The sequence below is a fragment of the Solanum stenotomum genome, chromosome 1, assembly GCF_019186545.1.
Source record: "Solanum stenotomum isolate F172 chromosome 1, ASM1918654v1, whole genome shotgun sequence".
NCBI classification, from domain to species: domain Eukaryota; kingdom Viridiplantae; phylum Streptophyta; class Magnoliopsida; order Solanales; family Solanaceae; genus Solanum; species Solanum stenotomum.
In genome coordinates this window covers 18,144,121-18,156,643 of record NC_064282.1, presented here as the reverse complement: position 1 = coordinate 18,156,643, position 12,523 = coordinate 18,144,121, and the positions used below count along the sequence as shown (strand labels likewise).

The 12,523-nt window shown below is 35.9% G+C and overlaps 4 protein-coding genes across 6 annotated transcripts; all 4 read left to right on the top strand.

The window, feature by feature from the left end:
• The first annotated feature begins 2,314 nt into the window (after nt 1-2,314).
• Nucleotides 2,315-5,043, top strand: LOC125849090 (uncharacterized). Its single transcript, XM_049529100.1, has 3 exons — nt 2,315-2,514; nt 3,310-3,600; nt 4,424-5,043. The coding sequence occupies exons 1-3, from the start codon at nt 2,416-2,418 to the stop codon at nt 5,009-5,011; spliced, it is 978 nt and encodes a 325-aa protein (XP_049385057.1). The 5' UTR covers nt 2,315-2,415; the 3' UTR covers nt 5,012-5,043.
• A 375-nt stretch (nt 5,044-5,418) lies between these two features.
• On the top strand, nt 5,419-7,300 carry LOC125849062 (pentatricopeptide repeat-containing protein At2g44880). Its single transcript, XM_049529063.1, has one exon. It carries the CDS (start codon nt 5,443-5,445, stop codon nt 7,252-7,254), a length of 1,812 nt encoding a protein of 603 aa, XP_049385020.1. The 5' UTR covers nt 5,419-5,442; the 3' UTR covers nt 7,255-7,300.
• Nucleotides 7,301-7,320: 20 nt separating this feature from the next.
• Nucleotides 7,321-9,018, top strand: LOC125849129 (uncharacterized). Its single transcript, XM_049529154.1, has 4 exons — nt 7,321-7,981; nt 8,136-8,259; nt 8,439-8,499; nt 8,626-9,018. Exons 1-4 carry the CDS (start codon nt 7,951-7,953, stop codon nt 8,962-8,964), a joined length of 555 nt encoding a protein of 184 aa, XP_049385111.1. The 5' UTR covers nt 7,321-7,950; the 3' UTR covers nt 8,965-9,018.
• A 483-nt stretch (nt 9,019-9,501) lies between these two features.
• On the top strand, nt 9,502-12,075 carry LOC125849069 (uncharacterized). 3 transcript variants are annotated; one of them, XM_049529090.1, is made up of 12 exons: nt 9,502-9,721; nt 10,134-10,218; nt 10,445-10,496; nt 10,585-10,605; nt 10,687-10,740; nt 10,852-10,902; nt 10,978-11,040; nt 11,138-11,203; nt 11,283-11,321; nt 11,412-11,528; nt 11,639-11,698; nt 11,779-12,075. In XM_049529090.1, exons 1-12 carry the CDS (start codon nt 9,637-9,639, stop codon nt 12,028-12,030), a joined length of 945 nt encoding a protein of 314 aa, XP_049385047.1. In that variant the 5' UTR covers nt 9,502-9,636; the 3' UTR covers nt 12,031-12,075. The 3 variants fall into 3 exon arrangements, with proteins under 3 accessions (XP_049385047.1, XP_049385040.1, XP_049385032.1); XM_049529075.1 differs by having other exon boundaries at nt 9,509-9,721; nt 11,606-11,698; nt 11,779-12,074; XM_049529083.1 differs by lacking the exon at nt 10,585-10,605 and having other exon boundaries at nt 9,504-9,721; nt 11,606-11,698.
• Nucleotides 12,076-12,523: the final 448 nt, after the last annotated feature.

Genomic DNA, 12,523 nt, shown 5'->3' with positions numbered 1-12,523 from the left:
TATTCTCTCAAGACCATCCTCTATTTATAGAGTTGTGCTTTTCCTTACAAAGCCAAAACCAACTCCAAATAGGATTACTATTCCAATCCTTTTCCTAATAGAATTGGAAACCAAATAAAGAGAATAATTTCAATCCTTTTTCAAGTAGGATTAGGCCATGGGCCTTTGGCTGGAACACGGGCAATAGCCCAACAATCCTACATGACATAATTATACACGTAGGATATAAATTGTTATGTAGAACGCCACGTGATTCTTCTATAGCCATACAATTATTAGTATTAAGATATATTCTACATTTTAATTAATCATGAACTATATATATCAAATTGATCTATTACAAATATATTAACATTAGTATTTTATATCCTATTCTTACATTGTTCTCTGATGGACGATGGTTTATTAAAATTATTAATGCAAAGAGCCCTCGTGGAGTTTTCTAATGAAATTAGTAGGAGTAATGTCATTTCACTTGGCTTCAGCTAGTATTCATGTTCTTCAAATTTGAATATGCATAAGTAGACACTTAAACTTGTATAAAATTAAATAAATAGACATATTTGTCCTACGTGGTGTCCTACATGACTATTTTGTTCGATGTGGCATTCAACGTGTATTATGTCACGTAGAACGTGTGTATCTACTTATTTAATGTTGTACAAGTTTAAGTATCTCCTTATGCACACCCAAAGTTGGATGGCATAGATGTTAGATGAAACCAAATTAAATGTCATATTTATGTATTGTGCCTTTATTATTGAATAATCATATTTCATCTTTTATTTTTGGGAAAAGGGTATGATATACTCATCAACTTTGTCATTTAGAGCTGATATATCACTCGTTATGAAAGTGACTCATATATACCCTTTCCATTTGTATAACAGTAGGGGTATATATGAGTCACTTTCATAACGATGATATTTCAGCTCTAAATGACAAAGTTAAGGGGTATATCATGTCATTTTCCTTTTATTCTTTCTTTTCATAGTAGCTCTTGTAGACAATAAAATTCGCGTCGAGAAAATAATAATCAAGAACAAAAAATTATGCATCAATTGTTTTATTAATTTTAAGTGTGAGTGTTACAATCTCTATGATTCTTTTGAAATTCGCCTTTTCGGGTATAATTCAAGGGGCTCTTGAGCTTGATCTTGAATTTATCTTGAACTTGAACTTGATCTTGAATTTTATCTTGATCTTGACTTCTAGTTGATTTCAAGGGCTTCGAGCTTGATCTTGAATCTGGTGGTCTTGATCTTGATCGTTCTTGAATTTGAACTTTATCTTGATCTTTACTTCTAGTTGAATCCAAGGGCTTCGAGCTTGATCTTGAATCCAACGATCTTGATCTTGATCTCTTGAACTTGATTTTTATCTTGATCTTGACTTCTAGTTGAATCTAATGGCTTCGAGCTTGATCTTGAATCTGACGGTCTTAAACTTGAACTTTATCTTGATTTTGACTTCTAGATGAATCCAAGGGCTTCAAGCTTGATCTTTAATCCGGCGGTCTTGATCTTGATTGTTCTTGGACTTGAACTTTATCTTGATCTTGATCTTGATCTTGACTTCTAGTTGAATTCAAGGGCTTCGAGCTTGATCTTATCCGGTGGTCTTGATATTGATCGTTCTTGAACTTGAAAGCTTGAAATCTTGAATTTTTTAACTTGTAGAGAAATTTGTGGCGGTCTTGATCTTGATCGTTCTTGAACTTGAACGCTTGAAATGTTGAATTTTTTAACTTATAGAGAAATTTGTGGCTTTTGATCCTATAGAGAAATTTGTGGCTTTTGATCCACGAGCTTTCCCTAACTTCTTGTTAGAATTCTTGAACTTGTAGAGAAATCTGTGGCTTTTAAACCACGAGTTTTCTCTAGCTTCTTGTTAGAATTCTAAATTATGAGGACCCCTATTTATCGTTTTAGAATTGAGGAGTTGTGATAGGAATGTGATTCCCTTTGGCCAATCATATTTAAATGACATAGCATATGACTTTATGGAGCGGGCTTTAATTAAATTCATATTTATTAGATTTAAATAATTAACTCAATTATATTAATCCATAATATTTATTTGGACTAATATATTCATTGAATTTAATATAATCCGAATCATTTTATAAATTTATATTTAATAAATTTTAAATGACTACCGCTCTACTTTGTACATTATTTTTTGTTATAGGTTTATCATTCAAATTAAATTGACATTATATAATAACAATGAACGATATAATACATTCAAATATTATATTCATTAAAACAATAAAATATTATAATACCATACATTCAAAGTGCTAGTCCCAAATTTTTAATTTGTTGGCATTGATCGAATCTTGGTCGACTCGAAGCAACTGCAAAATCCTTCGCCATTTTCAATTGAATGGCCTAAAAGGTGTAGTAAGTTCCCATGGATCGTTGGACAGGAATCTTGAAGGTGCCATTGTACAACACATATTATCGAGTTGCTGCTTCACTTTGCCTTTCTCCTTCTTCCAAATCTCTCTCTGTAAGTTCTTTTTTTTTAAACCCTAAATCCTTTTCAGACTTCAATTTATCCCATTAAATTCACTTTTAAAAAAAAACAATGGAATTGATATTTTAATCGCGTAGCTATGTAGATCAATCTATCAATCACCTGTGCTTCAAGTCAAATTCGTTGGAATCGTTTATATGTAGCCTCAGTTCTAATTAGTTGGTTTCGTTTTATATGCATCCATTCAAGACCACTTACATATTTGGGCATGTTCAATTTTGATTTGTATGGAGCTTTTTAGACACTGAAAAAGGAAATTTTGATGACCAAATATCTCACTAAACTTTGAGAAAAGGCTCATCTATGACATCCGTTAAAAGTTTTGCTCATTTATGCCAATTTCGTTTGAGAAAAAGGCTCATCCAAGTTATTATTTGTTAACTGAAATGACATGGATGAGCCAAACTTTCAACTTATGGCATTTTATGAGCCTTTTTCTCGATGACATATTTGAGCCTTTTCCCTTTTAAAAAATAATTTAATTAATGACGTGGCCAAATCATAATTGACCATGTGTAAAAAATGGTTTTACAAAATCGAAAATATTTTTAGTTTACAAATAGTGCCATGGATGAACCTTCTCTCAAACGGAAATAGCATAAATGAGTCAAATTTTTAACGGATGACATAGATGAGTCTTTTCTTAAAGTTCGACGACATATTTGAAGTGATGTGCATTTTAGCTATTTATTGTGAAAGTTGTTGTCTTTATTGTTTTCCATCGAATGGACTGCTCGTCTAATGCCTTGCATTTTGTATGAAACATAGGTGCCTGTTGCAAATGCTATTTTTTTCAATGGAGATAAGATTGAAGGGACGGGAAATCCAGTGATTGAGAGGCTATCTGACCTGCAGCAAATTGCTGAAATCTTGGTTTCGAAATTTGGGAATTCTATCAATGCTTGGGTTATTGAGGCACCTGTCTTCAATGGACCTTTTGCGGTTTATAAGGACTTTATACCTTCTGTCAATGAATATGGAGAGCCTAAATCTTATGATGCAGATGGTTTCCCTGCTTCTTCCTCCATTGTCTTGCTTTTGTGGAATTGCTTAAAAGAGGTATTATCTATTGTTCGAAGTACCTGCCTTATGCGCTGATCACCATGTAGCACTTTTTAGTTAAGTTAGTTCAACTTGATTGAAAGAGAAAATTTAAGGTGAAGTTCCTCATTAGAGTCTCGGTATAGATTGTAAGTCTTTTTGGCTCTAGGATGTACGATTTTAGCAGTTTCTTGTAGTGCCATGTATGTCCTCTTGGCTCTGTAGTTTAGGTAAATATTACACTATCCTCAAGGTAGGGGTAAGGTCTACGTACACCCCCACCCTCCCAAGATCCCACTTGTAGGACTATAATGGGTATGTTGTTGTTATATCACACTATCCTCCAGAAAAAGCTAAATAAGCCTCGGATCAAAGTTAAGGTTTTGACATGACCATTAACCTGCAGTCCATCTAGTGAATGAAGAAGTCCTTTGGGCCAGTTTTGACTAGAGGCCACCCTAAACATGTTTGTGGGACGACATAGATGAGTTGTGAAGATCTAAGAAAGTTTATTTAGTCTGTTAGTTCTTGCAAAAACATTGGAGGAAGTGATGAATTACTAATTGCTTTTTGCTATGCTCCTTATAGAGCTTGTATAAGGCTATAACTCGCTTCTCTAGCTGGCTTGTGAATATTCTTCTTCCATTTGTGGTGTTTCTTCCATTTAATCTCGCTTGCCTTTTCACATTTTTCCATGTGCAGAATATTAGGAATCATAGTGATATACTGCCTGTTCAAAGAGGGAACTTCTTACTACTTCTTGCACATTTTCATAGAACATTATATGCAATGATTTTGCATGTTTAGTTGCTTATGAATTTACTTTACTGTCTTGAAACAGGCAAAAAGAGTCATTTCAGGGAAACAAAAAGAGCCCTATCAAGCTGAAGTTTCTACGTCATCTTCAAGTACACCAAGAACTTTGCTACTTGGATTTAGTAAGGGTGGTACTGTACTCAACCAGCTTGTTACTGAGCTTGGTTTTGCACCAGTCCAGCTCACTGAAGACGTGCCGCTAGCAAACAAGCATGTCACAAACGGAGGATTTTCCTCCCAGCCACAAGATCAGATTATTCCAAATTCTAAAGATGGCTTCTTAAATAGCATAGCTGAGTTCCATTACGTAGATGTTGGTCTAAACACAGAGGGAGCATATGTAACCAACCAAGATGTCATTCATAAAATTTCTGATCACCTCGTCCAAGGGGCCCCTGGAATTCGGTTTTTCCTTCATGGAACTCCTAGACAATGGTGTGATCGTGACAGGATTTGGATCCGGAAGGAGAAAGATGAGTTTCTTCGGCTTCTCAAAGAAGCAACTCGGAAGAATATGGGGAAATTGTATATACGTGAAAGATTGTATTTTGGTAATAAGCTCCCTGATCTCCAGATACACTTCGAAATCATCGAGCATTTGGATGTGAGTTGAGTGTTTCTTCTTGATAATGAAATGCATGAATTCACCTATTCTCAACCTCCCAATAACTAGTTCAAGTAATCAATACGATTATGGTGTTTTTGGCTCTGTGATTGTTATAGTATTTCGTAAATGCTGTTGGTTGCAGTTCAAGATTTTCTTGAATGTCTCCGTATATATTTCATACATTTTCTTTTCCTTATTGTTTACTCTCATCTCAATTTATGTGACACATTTTGGATTTTCATGCATAAATTGTCGGTCATTTGACTCTCAAAAGATGAAATGTGTCAAATAAATAAGGAGTTACCAAGTATTTATATTTAAAAGGAGGAGAGGAGAGAGTATTGTTAAACCCCTATAAAGCATCAATTTTACATCTTTATTTGCTACGAAACTTGCTTCAAAGGAATTTCCATAATTTCTTCCCCAAAATCGAAGCAATGAAGGATAGAAAAACCTTTGGGATGTGGAGCAGAATAGAGAGAGAATGCCATATTTTGCTTCAACGGAGGAACTCCAAAGCCACTCTTCTCCGTATTCACGCCATAATGCTTCGAAACGCCATTGAAAATAACGTCAGTCTACTCACCATGCTCATTTCAAGCTTCTCCGTCAGCGACCCAGTTGCTGGAATCAGCCATGCACGCCGCATGTTCGACAAAAGTCTCCAAAAGGACAAGACTTTCCTCTGTAACTCCATGATAAAATCCCACATGGGTGTTGGTCAATTCGCCGACTCAACATTTCTGTACAGAGATTTATTAAGACATACAAGTTTTAAACCCGATAATTACACGCTTTCGAGCCTTTCCAAGTGTTGTGGCGCAAGATTGGTGTTGTGGGAAGGCTTGGAAATTCATAATCATGTGTTGAAATGTGGGTTTGCTTCGAATTTGTTTGTGGCCACTTCGTTGGTTGATATGTATGGGAAGTTTGGTGAAATGGATTTTGCTAGGAAGTTGTTTGATGAAATGCCCCAGAGAAGTCCAGTCTCGTGGACAGCTTTAATTGGAGGATATTTGAAGTGCAGATGTATGGGTATTGCTGAAGGACTTTTTGATGCAATGCCTGAGAAAGATGTTGCTGCGTTCAATGTGATGATTGATGCTTACGTGAAGAAAGGAGATATGCTGTCAGCAAATAGATTGTTTTGGGCAATGCCGGAGAGAAATGTGATTTCTTGGACTAGTATGATTGGTGGGCACTGCAGTAATGGTAATGTAAGTGAAGCCAGGGCGTTATTTGATGTAATGCCGCAAAGGAATTTGTTCTCTTGGAACGCAATGATTGGTGGATACTGTCAAAACAAACAGCCACAAGAGGCTTTGAAGTTGTTTCATGAGTTGCAGATGGGGACGACATTAGAGCCGGATGGTGTTACTGTTGTCAGTGTACTTCCCGCTATTGCTGATTTGGGTGCTTTAGATTTGGGCAACTGGATTCACCAGTATGTGAAGAGGAAGAAATTAGATAGATCTTCAAATGTTTGCACTGCTTTGGTTGATATGTATGCCAAGTGTGGGGAAATTGCAAAAGCCAGGGAATTTTTCGATGAGATAAAAGTAAAAGAGTCATCAAGTTGGAATGCTTTAATTAATGGGCTGGCGATCAATGGATCTGCTAAAGAAGCACTGGAGGTCTTTGAGAAGATGAAGAGTAAAGGATACGAGCCGAATGAGATTACTATGCTTGGTGTTTTGTCAGCTTGCAACCATGGTGGATTGGTGGAGGAAGGCAAGAAATGGTTTGTCGAAATGGAGAAGTATGGGCTCACTCCACAAATTGAGCATTATGGTTGTCTGGTTGATCTCTTGGGGAGGTCAGGGTGTTTGGAGGAAGCCGAAAACTTGATTGAGACCATGCCTTATGAAGCCAATGGAGTAATATTGAGTTCCTTTCTATTTGCATGTGGTTATGCCAAAGATGTTACAAGGGCTGAGAAGGTCAAGAAAAAAGCAATTGAGATGGAACCGTGGAATGATGGAATCTACATAATGCTAAGGAACATGTATGCCACTGATAAGAGGTGGAGTGATGTTGAAGACATTAAGGGGCGGATGCGGAGAGAAGGGGCAAAAAAGGAGGCAGGTTGCAGTACCATTGAAGTTAATGGTATGGTTTGTGAATTTATTGCTGGGGATAAAATACATGCACAGCGTGAGGAAATACATCTTCTATTGGAGCATTTGCTGTTGTACATGCGAGGTTTGGATACACCTTATAGTAATAATATTGGATTGGCTGAATTATGAGTGATGACTATCTTGCCAATATGATGTGTTTCACATCTTGTATGTACTCTTGAGGTTAAAGATACATGCACGACTATGGCACAAAGACCACAATCTGTAATAAGGAGACAGATAAACAGCTTACCTTCCCGAGAAAGGAGTTGATGCGGTTGGAATGTGTAGAATTTGTCTTTGTTAAGAGTGTTAAGGCCTCCGACTGAAGATCAAGAGAAAATTAGTACTTGAACGTCAGTGTTGGTTAGGAATCGGAAATGACTGCTGCACAAGTATGGTTCTTTTAGAGTTATTGCTGGGTGATAAATGCTGGGAGGGAGCCCATGCTGTAGATTCCTGCTTAAGCTAAAGCTTGATAAAAGTCAAGAATTCACATGATGAGCTCCCACATGATAAAAGTTTGAAATGTTAGAGTTGGTCAGGAATCAGAATTGTCCCTTTTTTGGGATTACTGTTGCAAGGCAAAATCAGAGCATCATCCGTGAGCCGGTTGTGTAGATTCCTCCTTAAGCCCATTGTTCAGATCTCTGCTAAAGCTAAAGTTTGATGAAAGTAAGGGATCAGATCCTAGCAAACCAATGGAACATTTGGTGGATTCTTTGCTTGCACCCGTCACCTATACAGACAAGCAAGTCATTCCTGTCCTCTTCATTCGTCTTTCTTTATATACTTGATTGAATTTGTTTGTTCATATTGACAAAGATGGGTCTGGTCACCAGCATAGCGGCAAAAGGTCAGTCACCTTCACTTCTCTTTTTAAAATTTATATTTTTGCTAATCATCTTTCTTCTTCACCTCCCTACTTTCTTTGAGCATAGATGTAGCTTGTACGTCTTATGTTCAGATATCAATGACATTTGTGAACCATAATTATTTCAACTCTACAGGATTTTCAACAACACAGGTTATTAATAAAGCGACAGGAAAATTCAACGAGTTCTTCCTGGGTGAAAATAAGAGAAATATTGATAATTTAGACGAATTCCATCTGGCAATTCTCGACATGTTTGCGTAAGATTCTTTGTCCAAAACTCCGTTAGAACTTATGTTGATACTACAACTAGCCTAAACTTATCAAATGAAAATGTAATGCCCGATAAACTAAAAGTATCTAGTTTGTTGTTATGATATTCCTAACTATTAAAACCACATCTTTGGGTAACACTGAAGCTTCTTTTAATTAACCACAGCACTGTGAATGGTGCATTGCCTGGCAAGCACTGGGTTGTGCCTTCGTTTCACGAAATTAAGGTTTTCTTCTCTCTCACTCTCACTGTGTATGTATATATATATACACACACAGAACACAACACAAAATAGCACACGCGCACAGATGGACATCAAGTGTGATATCTAATGCATGTGTGGCAAATATAGGAATGTTTTGAGGAAAGAGAAAAGGCAGTAGATGAAGAAAGTAAGAAGACGGTTGTGGTAGAGTTCCTGAAGAAGAAAATACAACCAAACAAGACAGATAATACATTGCTCTTCATTGGGCTGGCAACACCCCCTGCAGCAATGGCAGTCAAGAAAGCCGGTGAAGCTGTGCCTCAGCTTAAAATAATAAAACGCATTCCAGACGTTGTGTTTGTTCCTGCTGCTACATTGCTGACTCTTGTTTCAGTTAAGATTACCAGAAGTTTATTGCTCCAACGTGCAGCATCTGAAGACCATCTAGTCGCAAAAAAACATCTAGGAACATCGGATTCAGAATGAAAATTTACAGTTTGTACACAAGATTGTATGTATATGCATTCCATGTATACTAACTAACTCGCAATAAGGAACTAAAGCATTTATCTACTGGCATTCTTGCAAGTAATATATGTAAAATTTATGAAAGTAAAAAAGAATCTCCCATATGCCCACATGAAATACATTCATATAACATGTTGAAGACAAACAATTAATTATTGAAGTTTGTGCATTCAGATGCATATGACTAACTCGCAATAAGGAACTAAAGCATTCAGACGCATATGACTGAAACTTTCTTTAGTCATATTGTGTTTCAGTTCTGAATGATTGAGCGTACGTATGAAAAATTGAAAGACTCTGTACTTCATATAATAAATGATCCTAGTTTTTTAAACTTCGAATAATTCAGTTATTTTAAATTATGAAAAAAGTGTCAATGACAAGAGAAACTAAGTAATCAATTAGAACACGCATTTACTGATTGTCAACTACCACAACTCATTTGGAATATTTATTTTTTCTCTCTCCTTCTATCTAGTTTTCTCTTCCCACGTGTATCTTTATTTTTGGTGTGCTACATTATTTATTTATCCTAGAAATTATGCAATCCATTTATTTTCTCCAACATCCACACTTGTCGATAACAAGTTAATCCAACATTTATACAATACACTTGTTGACTATTTTCCAATGAAATTCACTTTGATTTTCATTAATGTACTCTTCACCCTTCACTCAATCACTACTTATTCTCTTCCTTTTGTTGTCTTTCATGGTAAACTTATCTTCTTAATTTTATTATATTGCTTTATCCTATGTTTAATGTTGTTCGTAGCCTTGTATGATTGCTTGATTAGTTGAATAATCTTGAATATAGGTATTAGAGATGATTAATTATTGTAAAACTGTTCAAAATATAGAGAAATAAATACACACAAAAAGTCAAAATTCAACAGATAGTATACATAAAAAGTCAAAAAGATTTGACCTATTTACGTAGTGTAATTTTTCAATGAACTGGTGTTAATCGACTCCTTCTGAATAAAGGTGACTCTGTCTCTGTTTGTATTCTGTAATATGTAGTGTTAATTCATCTTCTTCTGTAATCATATCGGAATAACAATGTATTGTAGGGTTTAAATTGTTTGATATCTTAGAGGAAATTGGTTTTTGACATGATAAATCAGGAATATCAGATAAATGTAGCAATGGAGGAATCACTCATTTCACCGAGCTTTTAAGCAACTGGTCAGGCTCTTCAGGACATTGCATGTAAGCATGGCTACGTTTACCTGTTCAAGTTTTTAGAAAAAAAACAAAGGATGATGGATTTCTCCGCGTATCATCTGGTCTAGTAGCTCTCGTGATGTGTCCATCTCAGTAGACGAGAGTTTACTAGAGAAGCAGGGGGAAATTTAGTCGTTAATTGTTGCTTTTAAGTCTAATTACCAATTTAGTTCTAGCTAAATTCAAAGTTTTTTTTTTTCTGTTTGTATAGAGAAATTGGTAATGGAGAGTGGGACTCCTGGTTTATGCCTTTTCCCAAGCAGGTTACCTCTGTTTATCATGATTCTGATTCATCATCATGGATAAAGTAAAATTAATGACTTTTCGTGCTTCTTGTTTTTTCGTTTGTAGATAGACATTGCTTGCCAGAAGGTAAGTCAAGCTAGTGTAATGTGTTTGTTTACTTGATCAACCTGCAATTGTTCCTAATCTCAGTATTCCTTCAACTTACAGTTAAAGAAAATGAGTGAGCTTAGTGAAGGTTACAACATAATCGGGCTCTCCCAGGTAAAATAGCAGCAACTTTGCACTTCCTAATGTAGACCTCTTAAAGTTTCCGCGCATAATTTGATCTCCTTTTTTCACAAGTCTGGCAATCCCTCTCATCTTTTTTTCCAGGGGAATATGGTTGGTAGAGGGGTTATTGAGTTCTGTGATGATGGACCTCCGGTAAGAAGTTAAAACTTTATCATCTAGTATATTCAACGAATACCTCTATTCATGTTCTTGTAATATCTGTAACAGGTGAGGAATCTTATATCTCTAGCTGGTCCTCATGCTGGGATTGCTTCTATTCCCTTCTGTGGTGTATGTTCCCTTTGACCCCATAGACATTTTCAACTTCTCTAAGTTATGTTTTTTAGGGGAAACAGTATAGTTTCTTCAGTCTTTTCGATTTTGGCAGTCAGGTATCTGGTGCATTCTTGAAGACTCTTTGCTCAAGTTAGCAATTTACAGCAATTTTATCCAGGTCTGCCCTTTTCTTTTCATATACACTAATACAACTATGTAGTCCCTTTATTAAATGGTGTCCTTTAATGCAATTCCAGGCACATCTTGCTCCTGCAGGTTACATAAAAATCCCAACTGTAAGTAACCAAATTATGTGATTTTGCTATATCTGTATCAAACTTATCTGATCTTCTCTGCTTTGTTTTGTGGCATTTTGCGCTTTCCAGGACATAGCTAACTATAGAAAAGGATGTAAGTTCCTTCCAATACTCAACAATGAGGTACACAGAAACCCTACTTACAAGAAAAGGTTTGCAAGCTTGGAAAATTTAGTACTTATTATGGTGAGTATGGAATATATTCCCAACTTGATTTTACTCTTCATTCAGAACTTGATAGCTCATAAGTTCTCTTTCATCAGTTTGAAAAAGATGAAATTTTGGTACCAAAGCAGACCTCATGGTTTGGGTACTATCCTGATGGTTCCTTCAGCACTGTTTTGCCTGCTCAGAAGGTAATTAATTATAAACATTCTACGTAGAACATAATCTCATCTGTTTCTACATAATTCACTTGTTTTCTGATCATCTGTAGACAAAGCTGTATACAGAAGACTGGATTGGTCTGAGGATGTTGGATGAAGCTGGAAAAGTGAAGTTGTTGAAAGTATGTGGAAGTCATCTTGAAATATCTACTAGTGAAATGAAGAAAAACATACTACCATACTTGCTGGATGATGTATCTACTACAGTGACCCAATCAAGATCATCTAGTCTATTTTGGCCTTCGTCTTTCAACGATCGTGTTGTAGATGAAGAAATTCTCCTGCTGAATCAGTTAGCTTAAGATCATGGAAATTTTAGTTTATAAACTATAGATTCTAGCTAGTCTTCCCACAACCTGATTTTTTCCCTTGTAGTAGTACGTTTCATTGAAAAACACTTCAACAACACCATGGGAATAGACCATACTTGGTGTGAACTCACTCACATTAAATTTGGACCATTTCTCGATTTGTGGGTATAAATATCGCAAAGGTACAAAATTTGTATCCATAACCCTCCCTCCCTCCCTCTTAGAGTCTAGACTCTCATATTTCTAAAATAAGACCAATATCACCCAATCAAACTAGTGTCATTTGGTATGTCAAGAAACAATATGTTTCAAAACATCCTTTTTCCCAACCTCATTTGAAGCGACCATTTGCAAAAATATTAGCAAAATATATGTTTGGTATAAAGATGCTTGAAAGACACCATCAACTTCATCATCCAAACCACCTAAAAACACAACAAGTATATCATAGAAATTCTTTCAACGGTTTGTACAGAAATTGTCA

Bases quoted from the DNA above. Each gene is read 5' to 3' on its own strand.
- LOC125849090 (XM_049529100.1), top strand. From the start codon at position 2,416: ATGGATCGTTGGACAGGAATCTTGAAGGTGCCATTGTACAACACATAT. The intron at 2,515-3,309 runs GTAAGTTCTTTT...TATGAAACATAG, and splicing joins CTTCTTCCAAATCTCTCTCT to GTGCCTGTTGCAAATGCTAT. The intron at 3,601-4,423 runs GTATTATCTATT...GTCTTGAAACAG, and splicing joins TGTGGAATTGCTTAAAAGAG to GCAAAAAGAGTCATTTCAGG.
- LOC125849062 (XM_049529063.1), top strand. From the start codon at position 5,443: ATGAAGGATAGAAAAACCTTTGGGATGTGGAGCAGAATAGAGAGAGAA.
- LOC125849129 (XM_049529154.1), top strand. From the start codon at position 7,951: ATGGGTCTGGTCACCAGCATAGCGGCAAAAG. The intron at 8,260-8,438 runs GTAAGATTCTTT...AATTAACCACAG, and splicing joins GCAATTCTCGACATGTTTGC to CACTGTGAATGGTGCATTGC. The intron at 8,500-8,625 runs GTTTTCTTCTCT...TGGCAAATATAG, and splicing joins CTTCGTTTCACGAAATTAAG to GAATGTTTTGAGGAAAGAGA.
- LOC125849069 (XM_049529075.1), top strand. From the start codon at position 9,637: ATGAAATTCACTTTGATTTTCATTAATGTACTCTTCACCCTTCACTCA. The intron at 11,041-11,137 runs GTATGTTCCCTT...CGATTTTGGCAG, and splicing joins CTTCTATTCCCTTCTGTGGT to TCAGGTATCTGGTGCATTCT. The intron at 11,699-11,778 runs GTAATTAATTAT...GATCATCTGTAG, and splicing joins CTGTTTTGCCTGCTCAGAAG to ACAAAGCTGTATACAGAAGA.